Raw genomic sequence first — 20,556 nt, forward strand, 5'->3', positions numbered from 1 at the left:
ACCCGCCTTTTGTCAAATGCAGGCTTGCGTGTTTCGCTTGCGGTGCTCCTCCCCCCTCTGGGGAACGTGGCGGGATGGTCCCCCTGCGAGGCGGGACGGGCGGCGGCCTCTGGTAACATAAAACTGTGGTTTTGGCTTTTCATTCTTGTTGCTTTACCTTGTTCAATTTGATGATCCACCAGCAAAAGCTGCATTTTCTCACAGAGGATGCAAACTTTTGTTAGAAAAAGTAAATGGCTGCTCCATGTGGTAAATTAAACAGCTACCCATTTTATTACCAAAAAATGAAATTAGAAATTAACAATGGACTCTCCTATGCAAAGATTGGATGGTTTTAAAATAAACACATGGTAGTAAAAATGTCTCTTAAAAAAATTCATTTTTTTTTTTTTGTTCCATGTCCAGCAAAAAAAAAAAAAAAAAAAAATCATATGTAATCCTAATGAATGAATTGAGCTCGGGGCCAATTTAATGCTTTGGTTGAATGTTGTTTGGAAGACAAAAAACAAAAAAAGAAAGAACTCGGGGAAGTTGATCAGAAATATTTAAACTCCATTTTTAAAACCTCATCTATACCTGGTGGAGGGGGGGGGGGTCTTTCTACAGAACGGAATTTTGCAAAAATAACATTCTTTACTAACAGATTCCTATTTCGTAAGTTCCTATTTCCCATTTCGGTTGCGGTTAACAGCGCTTGTCCAGGTGCAACCAGGACGACCGCAACGCAGCTCGGAGCGGCCGCAGGGCGACTGCACAAAGCTTTTGTTGTCACACAGTGGAAGGAGTCAGATGAAAAGTTAAAAAAATATCTGTACACATCTTCTTTCGCGTTGCGTCCCACGTCCACTCCGAGCGTTATTATAAATAGCAAAAAACGGCGAGTCAAACATCCCAGAATGCCAGGCGCAGGGCCGCCTCGTCTTCCCCCGACCGGAAGGGAGAGGTCGTCCAGGTACAAAAAGTGTAAACAAACTGCTTACCGCCTGTAGGTTCACACCCGCCCGGCCCGCTCCGGCCGCTACGTCTCCCTAAACCCGTCGGCGCTCCGCGGCGGAAGCGACCGTCTTCCCGTGCGAGTTGACATATGGGCGGAAGCAAGGAGGTAACGTTCCGGGGGAAAAGGAAGGTGGTGTGTCCAACCCCGGGTCACAGAAAGGAGCTCGCCCGACAGCGGCGGTAGAAACCCCTCCGCCCAAAAACCTGTCGGAGGCGTCGCCGTTCGGCTGCAAAACCCAACGTTTATCCGGGGTGGCGGTCGCTACTACTCCATTGCATTTTTTGCGTCAATTTTGGGCCACTTGGGAAAAAAAAATAATAATCTGTCAAATTTGCGAAACTGTTTATGGTTTTCATCGTCAAAGAAAAATAAGCTTTACAGAGAGATTGTGCCTCATCCTGAGTTGATAGAGCGGGATCAGTGGGACCCAGGAAGGGTAGCGTCGCGGGTCAAGGGTCACTCCGAGTCGGACAGGATGATGATCTCATCGGGGTCACACTGCGTGGACACGTTGACCTGGAAAACAAACAAGGGATAAAAACAAAGAAAAGAAAAAAAAGAAAAGTCAAGACAAGAAAAGTTAAGAGAAGTAAAGAAAAGTAAAGAAAAGCAAAAAGTCAAGACAAGAAAATTCAAAAGAAAAGTAAAGAAAAAAGCAAAGGAGTCACGATTAAGGCAGCAGAAGTCTGGACAGAAATGTACAGAGATGTACAGAGATTCAATGAGAGTCTGGAGTCATGACACGTGTCACGTACACAACACAGCCTGCAACACAGCCTGCAACACAGCCTGCAACACAGCCTGCAACACAGCCTGCAACAGCCTGCAACACAGCCTGCAACACAGCCTGCAACACAGCCTGCAACACAGCCTGCAACACAGCCTGCAACACAGCCTGCAACACAGCCTGCAACACAGCCTGCAACACAGCCTGCAACACAGCCTGCAACAGCCTGCAACACAGCCTGCAACACAGCCTGCAACACAGCGACGGCAGCTCCAGCTCCAGCCACTCAACTGGCTTCTGGAAACAGAGGCTTTTCACCACTTTTTGGGCGACGTGTGAATGAGCAGCTTGAAGAGCAGCAGCAGGTTCACAACTGGAAAGAATTTACACGTCTGGGGCCGAGGGTTTGGCAGCAACGAGAAACACACACACACACACACACACACACACACACATACACGAGGAGACCCATGTGAGAGCGGGGCGAGTACATGTAGAGTAGGGTAGAGTAGAGTAGGGTAGAGTAGGGTAGAGTAGAGTAGGGTAGAGTAGAGTAGGGTAGAGTAGGGTAGAGTAGAGTAGCGTAGGGTAGGGTAGAGTAGCGCAGAGTAGAGTACAGTAGAGTAGCGTAGGGTAGAGTAGCGTAGGGTAGAGTAGAGTACAGTAGGGTAGGGTAGAGTAGGGTAGAGTAGAGTAGGGTAGAGTAGAGTAGGGTAGAGTAGAGTAGGGTAGAGTAGGGTAGAGTAGAGTAGCGTAGGGTAGGGTAGAGTAGCGCAGAGTAGAGTACAGTAGAGTAGCGTAGGGTAGAGTAGCGTAGGGTAGAGTAGAGTACAGTAGGGTAGGGTAGAGTAGGGTAGAGTAGAGTAGAGTAGAGTAGAGTAGGGTAGAGTAGGGTAGAGTAGGGTAGAGTAGAGTAGGGTAGAGTAGAGTAGCGTAGGGTAGGGTAGCGTAGAGTAGAGTACAGTAGGGTAGAGTAGCGTAGAGTAGAGTAGCGTAGAGTAGGGTAGGGTAGAGTAGGGTAGGGTAGAGTAGGGTAGGGTAGAGTAGGGTAGGGTAGAGTAGAGTAGAGTAGGGTAGAGTAGGGTAGGGTAGAGTAGGGTAGGGTAGAGTAGGGTAGAGTAGGGTAGAGTAGGGTAGGGTAGAGTAGGGTAGGGTAGAGTAGCGTACAGTAGGGTTGAGTAGAGTAGGGTAGGGTAGAGTAGCGTAGAGTACATTAGGGTAGAGTAGGGTAGGGTAGAGTAGAGTAGAGTAGAGTAGGGTAGAGTAGAGTAGGGTAAGCTCTATTCTCAAAACCCTAACCCTAGTAGAAAGAAGAAGAAGAAACAGTCTTTATTCATCACACACACACATGCTTTGATGGTGCTGGTGAAATGGTTCCTCTGCATTGAACCATCCTGGCTTGTCCTTCCTCTGGGGCCACAGCAGGAGCAGTGGGCAGCGTACGTGGACGCACCCGGGGACCAGGTGATAAGTGTCCATCGCTGGTCACACCATGATGGTGCATGTTTTTAGTGGGGGTCCTTACTGACGTGAGGTGGAGGAAACCCCACGTGAGCACGGGGAGAACATGCAAACTCCACACAGAAAGGCTCCTGTTTGGGAGATAACCCACCGGAGCACGGTGCCAACGTGCCACCCGTACAGTGGTACCTGGAGTTAGCACTGCATCTACTTACCACTCATCCAACACCAGCAGCCATAGTCGCGGAAATTTGTATCAACTTGCGACCAACTGCTCCAAGATACCAGCGTGGAAATGGGCGGTTGGCGTGTCGGCGGCCAGTCAGCAGCCAGTCAGTCAATAGTCAGTCAATAGTCAGCCAGTCAGTCAGTCAGCAGCCATTCAGTCAATAGTCAGCCAGTCAGCAGCCAGTCAGCAGCCAGTCAGCAGCCAGTCAGCAGCCAGTCAGCGGGTGACCTACATGGTGTGTGCAGGTAGTTGGTGGCTTATTTCTTGGATATTTCTTTCATATTTACTGTGTTTGTGTGTTTTGTTTATTTTCACCCTTCATGATGTCATCGTTGATATTGAAAACTGCTTGGACATACGACTGTTTTAACACACGAGCGTTCTATAGAACCAATGACCGTCCTAAGTCCAGCTACCACTGTACCGACTTTTTTTTTTTTTTTTTAATTAAATGCAGATCGGCCGTTTGCTTTTTAACGATGACTGTTTGACTGAATGACGATGAAAAACACTGAGTTGCAGGGTGTGTATGACAGCGTAGGTGCTCTAGCTGGAGTAGGATTTACACTTCTAGCGTGAGGGTCAGTTGCATCACATTCAACTCGTACTGAGGCATTAACCCAGCCTAGTAACTGAGGTAGTATCTAGGAGCCACGTAGCGACGCCCGGGGGCAGTAAGGGGGCTGCCGGGAGGAGCCGGGGATCGAACCGGCGACCTTCCGACAGCTAGACGACCCGCTCCGCCCCCCGCCGAAATGAGACCCCGTTAACCTTTGACACCACCCGCTCGGATGCCGCACACCCACCTTGTTCTTCTTGGGGGGCGGCGTGTACTGCGAGCTGGTCACCACGTCCTGGGTGGGCGTGTCCGCCCGGGGGTACCACGGCTGCAGGGGGGGGCTGCTGCTCACCACGCCCATGTCCAGGGTGATGTCAACATCCCTGGGGGGAGATGGGCGCAAAACTTTAGGTTAAGGTAAAAAAATAAAAAAAATAAAAAACACCGTCAACATGAGGAGAACACTGGCAAAACCACAACTTTTTTTTATTTGACACTATTTTGGGGACGACCCTCGATGCTGTCATAAGATATTTACATCCAAGAAATATCAGAGAATCAAAGGTTGGATGCAGGGTGGATGTCACTTTACCGCAATGCAGCCTGGAAGAGTAACATTTAACCATGTTGTGATGTCAGGAGAACCAAAACCCCCTGACGATACCTCGTCTCACAACACGGATGTTATAAAGTTGTTTCCGCCGGGCCGAGCAGAACCTTCTCCGTGCCTCACCGTTCACTGATGATGATGACAGTTCGCCCGTTGTCGAGCGACTCTCCCGCGGTCATTTCCTCCCTTTTCCTCTTCTGGCTCTTGGCCGAGCGCAGGGCGGGCGGAGACCGCCTGCCGTTGGCGGACAGGGCGTCACACGTTGCTGTGGAAGAGTCCCGACTGGCGAGGACCTCCACCGGTGACGGGGGCAGAGACACTTTATCGGCCGCAACTGGGGAGGAGGCGGCGGCCGGAGAGAGCTTGCCGGCGCTCACCGGCACCGCCGCAGGCACGTGAACGGACGAATCGGCAGACTCCTCCTTTGCGGACTCCTCCTTTACGGCGAGGCCGCTGTTAAGTTCCGGGGACTGGGATTGGCTGGGGCTGTCTCTGGGGGAGGGGTCATCCTCCAATGGGGAGACCAGGGGCACGTTGTCGTCAGACAGAGGGCTGAGTCCGTTGGCGACGGGCTCCGCCTCCTTGGCCTCTTCGTCCAGGTCCTCCTCCTCGCTCACCGCCCCCGGGAGGCCGACGTCTCGCTCCCCCTTGTTGCCGGGCACGCTGGCTTGTTCTGCCTCGTTGTTGCCCTTATCCCCGTCCTCCTCCTCCTCCTCCTCATCGTCCTCGTCGTCATCCTCGTCCTCTGCTGAGAAGAGAAAATCTTAAAAGGGAAACACGTTTTTTGTCCATCTTACCCAGATTCAGACAAGAAGTTCAACACCGGTGTCATCTGTGTCTGGAACACGGACAGCGAGGGCTGCATGCTCACTGTGAGCGGGCCGCGCATGGCTGCAGAGGGACGCAGCGAGCCTAGCGCCTGTCAAATCCCCCCTTCACCATTTCACCACCGTTATTTTCTTCTCAATCCGGCTGTTCGAGAAAGCATCCGGGGGGGCGGAACCGGGCAAGCCCACAAAACATCGCCAACCTGGGCCGGCCTGCAGCGAGCTGGCCTGGATCTCCTCCTCGATGTCCGGGTCCGAAGACACGTCGTCGTCCTCCCCGTCGTCGTCCTCATCGTCCTCGTCGTCCTCCTCCCTGCCTTCCTCCTTCGGACCCTCCTCCACCTCACTGTTGTGCTTGTCTTTTTCCTTCTCTACTTTCTGGCTCCAGTGGAAAAGGGAGGGGGGGGCGGGTCAGGGAGACAAGGAGAACGGTGGGGGGTGAGGTAAGACGCACATTCTGCCCATTTCAGCAAACCCCCCCAGCAACCCTCACCCTTAAAGTGTGTTCTACATTTGTAAATAAAGGCTGTAGCGTCAAAGCCTGGCTTCACTTGTGCGCTTAGTGGTTCTCTAAAAAAAAAAAAAAAAAAAAGGCTCTGATGTTGGACTACGACAGAACACTCCCCACAAAATACCATTTCTCCACCCTTGTTGGGCCAAAACGCCGCCTCAAATATTTAGCAACGGCAACGTCCACTTTCACGGTTACTGACACGGGTCCTTTTTCCAGGCCTGCTGAGAATTTAGCAACGGGCCTTTTTTTATTTTTATTTTTTATTTTTTAACAATTCCAAAAGCATGGTGTGTAAAAAGTAACAGGATGACAGACTACACCCGGCCCCGTGTGGTAACATGCACACACTGCAAAGCACCGCCCGCCAAGCGCAGGAGCCCAGTCACGACCCTTTGAAGCCAAAATGGACAGATCTCCAGAAAGTTTGCGAGGGAAGAGCAGGAGGCGGCGTTGGCTGGAACGACGCACCCCCCCCTGACCACGCCCTGCTGTACCTCCTTCTCGCGCCGCTTGCTCCTCTCCTGCTCCTCGGTGTCGTCCTGTTTGATGGCGTACTTGGTGATCACCTCCTCCAGGCTGCTCATCGCCACCTCCCTGTTGGTGCGGAGCTTCCGGAGCAGCGAGGGGTCCGACAACGCCGGGTCTGCGGCTGGTGGTCATATATATAACATAACATATATCATATATTATATTATAACATCATATTATATATTATATCATAACATATAAGTTACAAAATGCTTCACAAAAATGTTGAATAAAAATAACCTTCTTTATAATACGTGATTAAGTATTTAAATTAATTTGTGACTGGTGTTATTTAATTTAAAAAGAAAAGTCACAAAGTATTGACTGACTATTACAATTTCAATATCGACTCATAAATTGAAAGAGTGCAATTCGACTGTTTTTGAGTAACCTCTCTCAGCTATGATGGTGGCATGAATTGAACAAAAAAATTAAACATAAAATAAAAATGTTAATCGCAAGTATAAGGATTGGAAAAAGTAGTTGAAAGCTGCACATAAGTAAAAGTAGATACGTTACAAAAAAAAATACTCACTTATTGGAATGCTACTCAAGTAAAGGTCTTTAAGTAACTGATATGTAAAGGTCTTTAAATAGCTGATATGTAAAGGTCTTTAAGTAGCTGATATATAAAGGTCTTTCAGTAGCTGATATGTAAAGGTCTTTAAGTAGCTGATATGTAAAGGTATTTAAGTAACTGATATGTAAAGGTCTTTAAGTAACTGATATGTAAAGGTCTTTAAGTAGCTGATATGTAAAGGTATTTAAGTAGCTGATATGTAAAGGTATTTAAGTAGCTCATATGTAAAGGTCTTTAAATAGCTGATATGTAAAGGTATTTAAGTAGCTGATATGTAAAGGTCTTTAAGTAGCTGATATGTAAAGGTCTTTAAGTAGCTGATATGTAAAGGTCTTTAAGTAGCTGATATGTAAAGGTATTTAAGTAGCTGATATGTAAAGGTATTTGAGTAACTGATATGTAAAGGTCTTTAAGTAGCTGATATGTAAAGGTCTTTAAGTAGCTGATATGTAAAGGTCTTTAAGTAGCTGATATGTAAAGGTCTTTAAGTAGCTGATATGTAAAGGTATTTAAGTAGCTGATATGTAAAGGTATTTAAGTAGCTCATATGTAAAGGTCTTTAAATAGCTGATATGTAAAGGTATTTAAGTAGCTGATATGTAAAGGTATTTAAGTAGCTCATATGTAAAGGTCTTTAAATAGCTGATATGTAAAGGTATTTAAGTAGCTGATATGTAAAGGTATTTGAGTAACTGATATGTAAAGGTCTTTAAATAGCTGATATGTAAAGGTCTTTAAGTAGCTGATATGTAAAGGTCTTTAAGTAGCTGATATGTAAAGGTCTTTAAGTAGCTGATATGTAAAGGTATTTAAGTAGCTGATATGTAAAGGTATTTGAGTAACTGATATGTAAAGGTCTTTAAGTAGCTGATATGTAAAGGTCTTTAAGTAGCTGATATGTAAAGGTATTTAAGTAGCTGATATGTAAAGGTATTTGAGTAACTGATATGTAAAGGTCTTTAAGTAGCTGATATGTAAAGGTCTTTAAGTAGCTGATATGTAAAGGTATTTAAGTAGCTGATATGTAAAGGTCTTTAAGTAGCTGATATGTAAAGGTCTTTAAGTAGCTGATATGTAAAGGTCTTTAAGTAACTGATATGTAAAGGTATTTAAGTAGCTGATATATAAAGGTCTTTAAGTAACTGATATGTAAAGGTCTTTAAGTAGCTGATATGTAAAGGTCTTTAAGTAACTGATATGTAAAGGTATTTAAGTAACTGATATGTAAAGGTCTTTAAGTAGCTGATATGTAAAGGTATTTAAGTAGCTCATATGTAAAGGTCTTTAAGTAACTCATATGTAAAGGTCTTTAAATAGCTGATATGTAAAGGTATTTAAGTAGCTGATATGTAAAGGTATTTGAGTAACTGATATGTAAAGGTCTTTAAATAGCTGATATGTAAAGGTCTTTAAGTAGCTGATATGTAAAGGTCTTTAAGTAGCTGATATGTAAAGGTATTTAAGTAGCTGATATGTAAAGGTATTTGAGTAACTGATATGTAAAGGTCTTTAAGTAGCTGATATGTAAAGGTCTTTAAGTAGCTGATATGTAAAGGTATTTAAGTAGCTGATATGTAAAGGTATTTGAGTAACTGATATGTAAAGGTCTTTAAGTAGCTGATATGTAAAGGTCTTTAAATAGCTGATATGTAAAGGTCTTTAAGTAGCTGATATGTAAAGGTCTTTAAGTAGCTGATATGTAAAGGTCTTTAAGTAGCTGATATGTAAAGGTATTTAAGTAGCTGATATATAAAGGTCTTTAAGTAACTGATATGTAAAGGTCTTTAAGTAGCTGATATGTAAAGGTCTTTAAGTAGCTGATATGTAAAGGTCTTTAAGTAACTGATATGTAAAGGTATTTAAGTAGCTGATATATAAAGGTCTTTAAGTAACTGATATGTAAAGGTCTTTAAGTAGCTGATATGTAAAGGTCTTTAAGTAACTGATATGTAAAGGTATTTAAGTAGCTGATATGTAAAGGTCTTTAAGTAGCTGATATGTAAAGGTATTTAAGTAGCTCATATGTAAAGGTCTTTAAGTAACTCATATGTAAAGGTCTTTAAATAGCTGATATGTAAAGGTATTTAAGTAGCTGATATGTAAAGGTATTTGAGTAACTGATATGTAAAGGTCTTTAAATAGCTGATATGTAAAGGTCTTTAAGTAGCTGATATGTAAAGGTCTTTAAGTAGCTGATATGTAAAGGTATTTAAGTAGCTGATATGTAAAGGTATTTGAGTAACTGATATGTAAAGGTCTTTAAATAGCTGATATGTAAAGGTCTTTAAGTAGCTGATATGTAAAGGTCTTTAAGTAGCTGATATGTAAAGGTCTTTAAGTAGCTGATATGTAAAGGTATTTAAGTAGCTGATATGTAAAGGTATTTAAGTAACTGATATGTAAAGGTATTTAAGTAGCTGATATGTAAAGGTCTTTAAGTAGCTGATATGTAAAGGTCTTTAAGTAGCTGATATGTAAAGGTCTTTAAATAGCTGATATGTAAAGGTCTTTAAGTAGCTGATATGTAAAGGTCTTTAAATAGCTGATATGTAAAGGTCTTTAAGTAGCTGATATGTAAAGGTCTTTAAGTAGCTGATATGTAAAGGTATTTAAGTAGCTGATATGTAAAGGTATTTAAGTAGCTGATATGTAAAGGTATTTGAGTAACTGATATGTAAAGGTCTTTAAGTAGCTGATATGTAAAGGTCTTTAAGTAGCTGATATGTAAAGGTATTTAAGTAGCTGATATGTAAAGGTATTTGAGTAACTGATATGTAAAGGTCTTTAAGTAGCTGATATGTAACCCGCTGCCTCAGCACTTAGAAAGTAGCTTAGATTCCTCGGAAAAACCCACGGACCTGGCAACTCTGAAGGCGGGCTCGAGAGTGTTGCTGGCTGATATGAGCCTTGATTCACAACATGAACCAACTGATACCTGCCTTTCACCAGCACCATCGTCATCATCATCAGCCCAGTTCTCCCCCAATCGTGTTTTGCAGCAATTTACAGCCGATTTAAAGTTGTTTAGGGGAAATGTATCGGAGTGAAAGCATACTTTTTGGGGGCTAAATGTAGCTAAGTACAAGTTGAAAGAAATATAATAACTCAAGTAAAGTATCCACACTCCCAAATAAATACTTAAATGCAATCATTTCAGTAAGCACAGTAAGTATTTTTACCACCGGTAAACATGATAATCAGCTGTTTTTAGCTATTTTTCTGCTTCATTCTTCTGTCAACTTCTGCCGCTTTAACGCCTGAATTTTCACCTGGGAACCTATTTTAACTTAATTGCAGCGCAAAAAATAAATACAAAAAATAGCCTACAAAACACCCCCGTTGACTCCCCCCAAACGACCACGCCTTTGGTAGGGAAGAAGCGAGCGTCCAGGCCCTCACTTGACTTGTAGCGGTCGGTGAGGTGGGAGCCGAAGTTGAAGACCAGGTCGAGGTGGCGTCGCTCCTGCAGCCGGCTCCCCGTGTCCCTGAAGGCCTCCTGGGCGATCTGGTTGATCTGCTTGCGGCTCAGGCACAGCTTGTAGCGCTCGTTGGCCCGCAGGACGTGCTGCAGGATGTCCGGGTAGTCCGGAGGGTTTCGCTGGGCCTCGGGACTGTTGATGAAACGCTCAATCTGAGGAGGAAGACGAGGCAGGCGACAGGAATCAGGACGACGGGGCTTTCTGTTCCATTTTTTCTTTTGCACAGAACGCTAGACAGGTAAGCACGAGGATTATCTCGGCGTTCTCTCTACGTGTATAAGCGAGGTTAAGTTATAAGGTTCAGGGTTTTAGAAAACGGGAAATTGACTCATTTCCACACCAACAAATACACGGGTGGATAAAATCTGACAAAATGTTCATGTTGAAGTTAAGACCTCATCAATTCAAATTTAACAATTCAAATTTAACACTATTTTCAGCCTAATTTTTTTTTTTTTACTGAATTTCGGGTATTTGAAAGACTTTTAAAAAGGACCTGCATGACACCAGCCACTTTGGATAAAAAGTGGTACGACTGCTACTGCCAAACTGCAATCATTACCGCATTTCCATAGTATAAGAATATCATCAGCAACAATTGTGGAGTTACAACTCTGGAGTATGACCATGGTGTTAAAAGAAAAGCCTGAAATTCCGTGCAACAATTGTGTGCCCTCCGCTGACATTCCTGAACAACTGACAACGATTTCAAGCGAAGGGGATGTGAGATGGAGGACGGCCAAAAAATCTGCACGTGATCACAGAGCAAACCAGCGTCGGAAAAAAACTTCAAATTGCGACCGACAGCGGCACTGCTTAAGAAACAGCCATTCACTAGAGTGGCTTTCTGCGTGTGCTTCCCGATATGCCGATGACATTGTTGGTGGCGGGGTCCGCCTTTCCCAGGAAAGAAAGGAGAAATTGCCCGCCCGCAAGACCTGAAAGGCAGCCGCAAATCCCCAATTTGACGAGGCAGCGTAGCTAGCCCGACTGACCCTGTCATAAACAACAGAATAAGAAACAGTAATAGATTGTTTCGACCGGAATTCCGGAACTTGTAGTTTGATCAAGTCAGAACCTTCTTGTTGATCTCGGGATAACGGGTCCCATTGTAGACGAGGCGCTGTTCAATGACGCGGCCCGTGAGGGTGTTGCAGCCCTTCAGCTCACACAGCTTGTCGTAAATCTTCATCATCTGGGAGAGAGGAAGAGAAACAGGCGGAGCTTACCTCCCAGTCACTCCTAACCAGAGTTGCGCTACCAATAGGAGTGAAACAATGTATTGAATTATCAATTGTGAAAACAAAATTCAACATTTATTGCTTTACAGCTTCCTCAAAATGCTTGACTTTGTTCCATATCATAAACTCACAAAATGACGCTCACTGCTGGGTAAAGACATTACAAATGTTCAAATACCTTCTGATGGAAAAATTGAATATGAACACTAGTTGCGCCACTTCCCTCGTGTTCTTAAGGTATAAAAGTATCAGCATTTTTTGTTTTAATATAAAATCTATTTTAATAATCATAAGTGAAAGCCTTGACAATCGACGTGTAGTCTTGTGCCTCTGGCTGTTTACGCCGTGAGTAAACAACCTTGAATTGCAGTACATTTCTCAATCCCTCTGCCCTTCAACCGAATGCTGAAAGGAAGAGGTGAGATGGCGGCTGACAAAACAAAATCGATAATTATGATCGATAACGATCATCTCAAATGGTGAATATGTTCTGCAGCCGGGGGCGAATGGCAACCGTAACACCGACCAGCCACAACATTAGAGGGGACCCAGTGTGAAAAGCTCCCCTTTGCAGTGCACCTGGCTGTGGCGGAACTGCCAACACACCGTGAAACACCCACTCAGTGCTTTGTGCGACGTCTATTTCACAAAACGCGTCCCGAGACCAACCACGCTCACATTTGTCCCCCAAAGCAATGTCACGTTGGGCTTCAGTAGAATTAGAACCGCCCTCCATCTGAGAGCAACTCCACCCGCGCCTGGAGAATAATACAAGCACCGCCGGGGAGACCAGCACAAATCTTTTAAAAGAAATTCCTACCAACTACCAACTGGCAGACCATGGAAATCCAAGGATTTAAAAACATGCCGTTTCTTTAAATGTGAAAATGAAAGTGTGCGCTAAATAGACTGTGACGCACGACAGGCGTGCGTTCCTCCAAACAAAACCAAGATCTAACATGAGTGAAAACTCAGCAACTGGATCCCTTAGTTCTCACCCCAAATTTGTTCAGAAACAGTTTTGGTGGACTGATGAGGTGAAATCAGTGACAGTTTACGTACTTCGTACAACAGGCTCACAGAACTGAGGGAAACCGTTCCCGAGTGGGCGTGGTGAACAGCAGCATTTTTATGTAATGCGACACACCCTGAAGCAGCGTGTCGGGAACAGGAGGGCTATAAAGGCATGTTAGAATGGCTAGAATGCATAATCTCAGTTTTTATTTTCGCAACAAACTTCAAAGACCTGTTTTGGGGACCTCAGAGGCCTTGATTAACTTGTGGAAAAGCAGTATAAAAGGTCCCTTTCAAAACCAGTGAGAGGTGAAGTGAATAACATTGATCATCTGGTTCCAATGGCACCTGTCAAGGGGTGGAATGAATATATATATATATATATATATATATATATATATATATATATATATATATGAGTCAGCAGGTGAAGAGTGAGTTGTTGAAGTTGATGTGTTGAAGCAGCGTAAGGATCTGAGCCACTTTGACAAGGAGCACATTGTGATGCTGGACGACTGGGTCAGAGCATCTCCACAAGCACAGGTCTTGTGGCTGTTCCCAATCCGACGGAGCGTCTGTGGGTTGTGCTGGGATGACAAGCCAGATCCACGGGGGCCCCACCTCCAACTTCTGCTGCCGACGTCTTGGCGCCAGATACCACAGGACACCTTCAGAGTCTGGTGGAGTCCATGCCTCCACCTCACAGCTGTTTTGGGGGGCACCAGGGGGAGCTACACAGTATTAGGTAGCTGGTTTGAATGTTGTGACTGATCAGCGTATTACAATTTTAAGGTCGCTCACTCACCGTGTGAGTTTATGGCAATTTGTATTATCACATTTCACAAAGTGTTCCAACGAATGAAAACCTTGATGCAGAACGCGGCTTCCATCACAGGTTTTGCCGTGAAGTGTTAGCTTAGGTACCAGGGACCAACCGCCGTTCAAATGACCCTTCCATGAATCAAACCCCAGCCTGACCTTGCGCTTGAGCTTGTGCTCCTGGATGTACCCAGAGTCCTCAGCTTCCAGGTCATCCAAACTCATCTCCTTCTCCTGCAGATGGCGAATCTCATCGTTGTACACTTTCAGCAGGTTCTCCAGGTAGGCGATCTGAGAGGAGCAAGGGCATCTCAGGGGCTAAACTTGTACCAAATTTGCATCACTTCTGTACCAGCGAGGAAGAAATTTGTTACCAGAGCTACAAAATTACAAACATAGAGTACCTAGAAACATACTATTGTGGGGTTAACATGCAAGGTGAGTGCACTTTGGTGCTGGGTATCGAAGTTAATAAATAAGAAATACATTTATAAAATATAAAGTGTCTAATTCAGTTAAACAAAATGTTACATCCATTTTTTTTTCCAAATTTATTCTGATGAACTTTGTATATTACAGCAATTTTTCACAGTAAGTCCATTGAAACTGACCTGCTTCCGGGACGCCCTCTTTTCCTTCTTCTCCTGCTCCTCTGTTCCGTTAGCCTCCCTACGGTCCTCCTGTAGTCCTGAAGTGGAGGGCTGCTCATCTTCCCTCGTCTCCGTCACCCCGTTTTCCTCCCCGCTCGCCCCATCCTTACTTTTCAACGGCGGCGCCGAGAAGGGCATGGGCGAGGCGGGGGCGGACCCGGCGGAGACCTTGACGAGGACCTGCCGCCGCCGGGCCGAGTGCTGTCGGAGTACGGTGCAGAGCTCGTTGATGTACACGAAGGCTTTTGAGCGGTTGGCCTGCGCTCGTGTCAAGCACCGGCCTACAGTGTTCCTGAATTCCACCGAGGACAGAAACTCCGGCGAGGCCTTGGCATGCTTGGCGTGGAGGAAGGCCAGGACCTCCGGGCAGTCCTGGGTGAGTGCGGTGCAGTACTCCACAAACTGCCAGCGGACCCCAGGGGGAGGAGGAGCGAGTGAAGGAGGCAAGCAAGTGGGAGACAGGGGTGAGAGGGGCACAGAGAGAGGGGGAGAAAGACAATGACGGCAGAGGGGAAGCGGAGAAATTTGCAATGGCAAAGCCATACGGACCGGGTACGAGGGGATGGTTGGGGTCTAGGGTCGGGCAGATTTAGGCTGAAATCGTATATCGGCGATCGACCCCATCGGATCGCGATGACATTGGCGGCGGGCGATGTATTTATTTTTTTTAATCCGCCAGGAAAAACCTAACATTGAAGCGGTGCAAGTGCAGTTTAGCGTGTCCTCAAACAGGGAGAGAGAGAGAGAGAGGGGGCAGAGGCTCTCTCCCTCCTCGCTCAGAGCTGTCGAGTAACCACTGACTCACTCCCCTGCTCTACAGTCCCGTAGAGTCTTTTAAGGGCAGGTGCTCAACAACAAAAAAAAAAAAAAAAAGAAAGAAAAGAGAAAGGACACATGGACCCCCAGCTCCGGTTCTCCGGCATGTTGCCGCGCCGGGCAAACGGAGCAGCTCAGCCGAGCGCGAATCAAGCCCGCCATGGTGTGCGTCAGGACGCCCGTGGTCTGCGCGTCGCTGTGCGCCGAGGACACGTTGCGCGTGAATGTGCGTATCTTTCCCAGACGGCCCGCTGCCTCGACGCCCATTAACCCTTTAATCAACCCCCTCCAAAAATTAAATTAAATCAAATAATTAACGCTTCATAAAAAGAGCACCATGGGGTCCATGGGGCAGGTGCTATGGCACCCTCTGCCCCCCTCCCCGAGCCTACTGCTCTATATGCAAATCTTGTGATTATAATATAGCAATATATAAAATTATCTCAACGAGTAAGATTTACATTAATTTTGTTTCCTTAGTTTTTCCCTTGTATGGAAAATGAAAAACACAAACCTAACTCAGAGAACGTGAGTTTTTCTTGTGTTCCTCCTCCAGACAGCGGTGCACGCCGCCCCCCGTGCCTGTCTTTTTATTTTAGATGTATTTATTTGTTTGTTTCCTGCAAGTATGAAACTTTTTTTTTTTTTGTTTTGTTTTTTTTCATAAACACAACTGAGTTAAGGGACTGTCCCTCCCGTTACAAAAAAAGCTGTGCCTCCCCACTGTCGGGAAAGTGGGTACGCACGTCTCCTCGCTGATTTCAGTTGCCGGGTGACGTAATTCAGTGAAAATTAGATGTTTTTAACACTTTACTTGTAAATAATAAACCCTGCACTTCTGGAACGGGGAGAACGCATTTAATAAAATGGTCTATTGGGGATGGCTGGCCCCCAGCGAATAGTTTGCAAAAATGACGCCCGTTTCCATGGCCTTGGATGAAAAATCCCCAATCTCCAACGTGCCTTGTGTTATGTTGTTTTAATTTTCTTCGTACTCACATCGACAATCTTCTTAGCGAATAACCAACTAACATATACTGTATGTGTCCAGTTCCATCTGGAAATAACCGTTTTATAGCAGTTTTCGCATGTGAAATTATAAAAGCAAAGGAGAACTTTAAAGAGCAGCTCCAGCCGATCCGTTTTAATCGATTTTCTGTTAAAGTGCTGACCTGCTAAAACGTTGTGGTCCGTCGTCGTTACGCTTTGTCAACCGGATGACCAAAAAGTATTTTATTACCACAGAAATGAACTATTTCATACTCCCACAACTTCCAGCTCACCTCGGTGAACAGCCTCTGGTTCTCTGCCAGTAGAACGTGGCTGTCCTTCTTGGCGGAGGCAAAGGGCGACTGGGCGATGTGGGTGGGGACGGGCTCCTTGGCGCTTGCCGGTCGGACGTGGTTTGCCTTGCGCTGAGAGGACGCATCGCTGGCGGAGAAAGAAGGTGCAGGACTCTCCTCTTCGTCATCGTCAAGAATGATGATGCTCTCCGCCATGGAGGCGGGGACAACTGCCATCTAAAACTCTTGGTTTCTTCTGCACCCTGGTGATGGCGGCATGGACAGAAAGGCAGACTGGTTTAGTCAGACCGAAACATTTGGAACACAGCTCATCAGGGCAAGCGGTCCTCAACACGGCGTCCGGGGATCGCCGGGGACCCATGAGGAGGTTCCAGCGAATCCCCGGCGAAAATGATGAACAGTTCACCTCCGCCATGAGTTGACTTACAAGACTGAACGTACTCAAATGGCGTCTGTGACCTAATGCAGAACTAACGAGGATCATGGGTGTGACTATGGTTGAGAACCAGGTAAGGTTGAGACACCTCTAGGAGACAGTGTAGGCGCTAGGTGTCAGACGAGGAGACTGAGTAGGAGACGGCCTCTAACAATAAAAATGTTATCAAGTCGGGGTGCCAGATCCTATCAAACGGGGTCTGTGACCTAATGCGCATCGAACTTCAAGGTCCTCGGTCTGAAGAAAAGACGCTCTCCGGTGGCGGCTAAAATAATAAAAGGAAACTGAAACAGACCTAGCATGACGAGGAACATGGCGACATCACATCACATCACACATCAACAGAGCGGTGTCTTACTGACTGCCTTCGCCTCCGTCTCTGAGACACATACGGAGCCGCTTATCCCGCTCTCGTATCGTCCGACGGCATCGAAACGGACGACGGTCGCGCTCCAGAGCAGCTAGCCGCTAGCTAGCTTTAGCGTCGGCGGGACGCTGCTCTCGCCCGTCGAGGCAACAACGGAAGGACGGTCCAAGCGAGAGCGTGGGGCCGGGGGCTCCAGGGTCGCGCGTCGCTCCTTCGCACGGGCTGGTTGGTGGTGGTGGTGGTGGTGGTGGTGGTGGTGGTGGTGGTGGTTGGCGGGGGCGGGGGGTCGCAGCCTTTCTTCCCTGTTTACCAACACGACGCGCCGCCGCTTCGCCGCCCGCTCGACAACGACATTTCACGCCGCGACGCCAGGGCTCCGCGGACGACCCGTCCGCGGCGAACGCGTCCGGTCGCCGGGACTCGCTCTCGCGGAGACCGAGTCCGGGCCCCCGGGTTCGCGGGTGGATTTTTTGACCGAAAGTAAATGACCGGAGGCGCCGGAGGCAACGGAGGCAACGGAGGCGCCGGAGGCAACGGAGGCAACGGAGGCGCCGGAGGAAAGCTGCTCGACGTGACGCGCGTGGAGTGAGTCACGGCGCCGCCGAAACACACGCGCTGAAGTCAAGTCACGCGCGCAGGTTGTTTGACGTAATCCAACGTGTTTCGTTGTTGTTGTTGTTGTTGTTGTTGTTGTGGTTGTTGTTGTGGTTGTTGTTGTTGTTGTTGTGGTTGTTGTTGTTTTTTCGGCCATTCCGTGTCCGGCGGCGCTGAACCGACCCCCCCACGTCGCTCACCGGCCGCGTCGCACGGACGAAGAGTCGGAACGAACCGAACGACTCTTGTTGGCGAGTGAGTCGCCGAGAACCGAGTCTCAAACAAAGGGTCGAACCTCTCCTCGCCGCCAGTGCGGGACCGGGGAACGACGGGGCCTGCGATTGGCTGCCGCCGGACGTGCTCCAGTAAAGCCCTCGGCGATTGGCTGCCTCGTACTCGTAAGCGAGCGGGCGAACGGTGACCGGGGAGACGTTTCCCGTCGGTTCGTTGCAAACTTTCTGTAACAAATACATTTTGTTTAGTTGTTTATTGTTTCACTTTATTTATTGATTGATTATTTTCTCTGCTTTTTTAATGTTATTTTGCAATGCATTTGTGTGTGTGTGTGTGTGTATATATATATATGTGTGTGTGTATATATATATATATATATATATATATATATATATATATATATATATATATATATATATATATATATATATGTGTATATATATATATATACACACACACACACACACACACACACACGAACTATTAGATTAGATTCAACTTTATTGTCACTAGCAGGTACAGGTACAGGTACAGGTACAGGTACAGGTACAGAACCAATTAAATGCAGTTGACGTCGAACCAGAAGTGCAAAAGAAGCATTTAAATACCAAAGTACTATTTGAGTACAGTGTTTCTGTGCAGTTATGTAGGCAAAGGAGATGTATTATGTACAACAGTGTAGGGTTATATATACAGGTTTGTCAGGAGTATAGGGGGATTATGTACAGAGAGTATAAATAGACATTTTATATCAATACTATATATATATACACATGTAGTATGTCTATGTATATTGTGTAGGTTTTGGTCAGGTTATGGAATATAAAAAAAAGTTAACTTGAAAAAAGTCTTGTACAGTTTTTTTTTTGTTTGTTTTTTTTAGTTGATAGCAGTGCAAGGGCAATTGATGAAACAGTGCATTAGTGAGTGTAAACAGTTATACAGTGCAAGGCAGTAAATGTAAACAGATGAAAGATGCAGAAAGTGAGATGCAACAGGTAAGCAGGTCACAACAGGTAAGCAGGTCACAACAGGTAAGCAGGTAACCATTTAAAAGTCCAGTGCTAGATGGGGGGTGGGGGTTTATTCAGCAGTGTTCCAGCCTCTGGAAAGAAGCTGTACTTGAGCCTGCTGGTGCGGGAGCGCAGGCTCCTATATCGCTTGCCAGATGGGAGAAGGGTGAAAAGTCCATGGTTAGGGTGGGTGACATCCTTGACAATGGATTTGGCTTTGTTTAAGCAGCGGTCATGGTATGTGTTGTGGATGGGGGGGGGGAGTATACAGCCAATAGTCCTTTGGGCAGAGTTCACTACTCTTTGTAGTGCCTTGCGGTCGTCAACTTTGCAGTTACCGTACCAGACCGAGATGCAGTTTGTAAGTACGCTCTCAGTGGTACAGCGGTAGAAGTCCAATAGAATCCTAGGACAAAGCTGTGCTTTCTTAAGAGTCCGTAGGAAGTGAAGGCGCTGATGCGCCTTCTTCACCAGACTGGAGTAGTTGAGGGACCAAGAGAGATTTTCTGTGATGTGGACCCCAAAGAACTTTAAGCTAGACACACGCTCCACCTCAGCACCGCTGATATGGAGGGGGGTGTGTGCCCTGCTCCTGGTTCTCCTCAAGTCCACAATGATCTCCTTGGTCTTCATGGTGTTGAGTTCCAGGTTATTGTTTTTACACCACGTAGTTAGATGTTGAACCTCATCCCTATATGCTGTTTCATCCTCATCTCTGATCAGGCCCACCACAGTGGTGTCATCTGCGAACTTGATTATGGCATTGGACCCATAAACAGTGGCGCAGTCGTGAGTGAAGAGAGAGTAGAGCAGAGGGCTCAACACAAAACCCTGCGGCACGCCAGTGTTCAGGGTGATAGCGGAGGAGGAGAGACTCCCCAATTTAATAGCCTGGAGTCTGCTAGTAAGGAAGTCTGTAATCCAGTGAGTTGCTGATGCCAAGCTGGCTGAGCTTGGAGATCAGCTTGGAGGGGATCACAGTGTTGAATGCAGAACTAAAGTTAATAAACAGCATTCTAACATATGTTTTGGGGCTATCCAGGTGGGTGAGTGCTAGATGGAGCACTGTGGAGATAGCATCCTCTGTTGATCGGTTGCGTCGGTAGGCAAATTGGTACGGGTCCAGTGAAGGGGGCAGGCAGGCTTTCAGATGTGAGAGGACCAGCCTCTCAAAACATTGTGCAATGATGGATGTCAGTGCAACAGGGCGGAAATCATTCAGTTCCTTGGCTGTAGAGTGTTTAGGCACCGGAACAATGGTGGCAGATTTAAAACTGTGGGGGACTGTTGATTGGGCTAGTGACATGTTGAAGATGTCAGTGAAGACACCAGCCAACCACTATGCGCAGGCTCGCAGCACACGTCCAGGGCCTCCATCAGGGCCAGCAGCTTTCCGAGCATTCACCCCGCTCAGGATGTCGCAGACCTCTGAGGCGGAGAATTGGAGTGTGTCCTCGTCTGCCGAAACGGCTGACTTGAAGGCTGCCTCCTTGTTTTCCCGATCAAATCGAGCGTAGAAGTGGTTCAGCTCGTCTGGGAGGGAAGTGGAGGAGGGTG

The 20,556-nt window shown here is 46.4% G+C and overlaps 1 protein-coding gene across 2 annotated transcripts; it reads right to left on the reverse strand.

The window, feature by feature from the left end:
* Positions 1-335: 335 nt before the first annotated feature.
* Positions 336-17,313, reverse strand: daxx (death-domain associated protein). 2 transcript variants are annotated; one of them, XM_080015718.1, is made up of 11 exons: positions 17,150-17,313; positions 16,335-16,597; positions 14,197-14,637; positions 13,745-13,876; positions 11,590-11,706; positions 10,432-10,663; positions 6,419-6,573; positions 5,614-5,788; positions 4,707-5,328; positions 4,221-4,356; positions 336-1,513 (listed from the first exon to the last, which is right to left on the reverse strand). In XM_080015718.1, the coding sequence occupies exons 2-11, from the start codon at positions 16,569-16,571 to the stop codon at positions 1,454-1,456; spliced, it is 2,307 nt and encodes a 768-aa protein (XP_079871844.1). In that variant the 5' UTR covers positions 16,572-16,597; positions 17,150-17,313; the 3' UTR covers positions 336-1,453. The 2 variants fall into 2 exon arrangements, with proteins under 2 accessions (XP_079871844.1, XP_079871843.1); XM_080015717.1 differs by having other exon boundaries at positions 4,707-5,331.
* Positions 17,314-20,556: the final 3,243 nt, after the last annotated feature.

This window comes from Zeus faber (assembly GCF_960531495.2).
Source record: "Zeus faber genome assembly, chromosome: 1".
In the NCBI taxonomy this organism is placed as follows: Eukaryota; Metazoa; Chordata; class Actinopteri; order Zeiformes; family Zeidae; genus Zeus; species Zeus faber.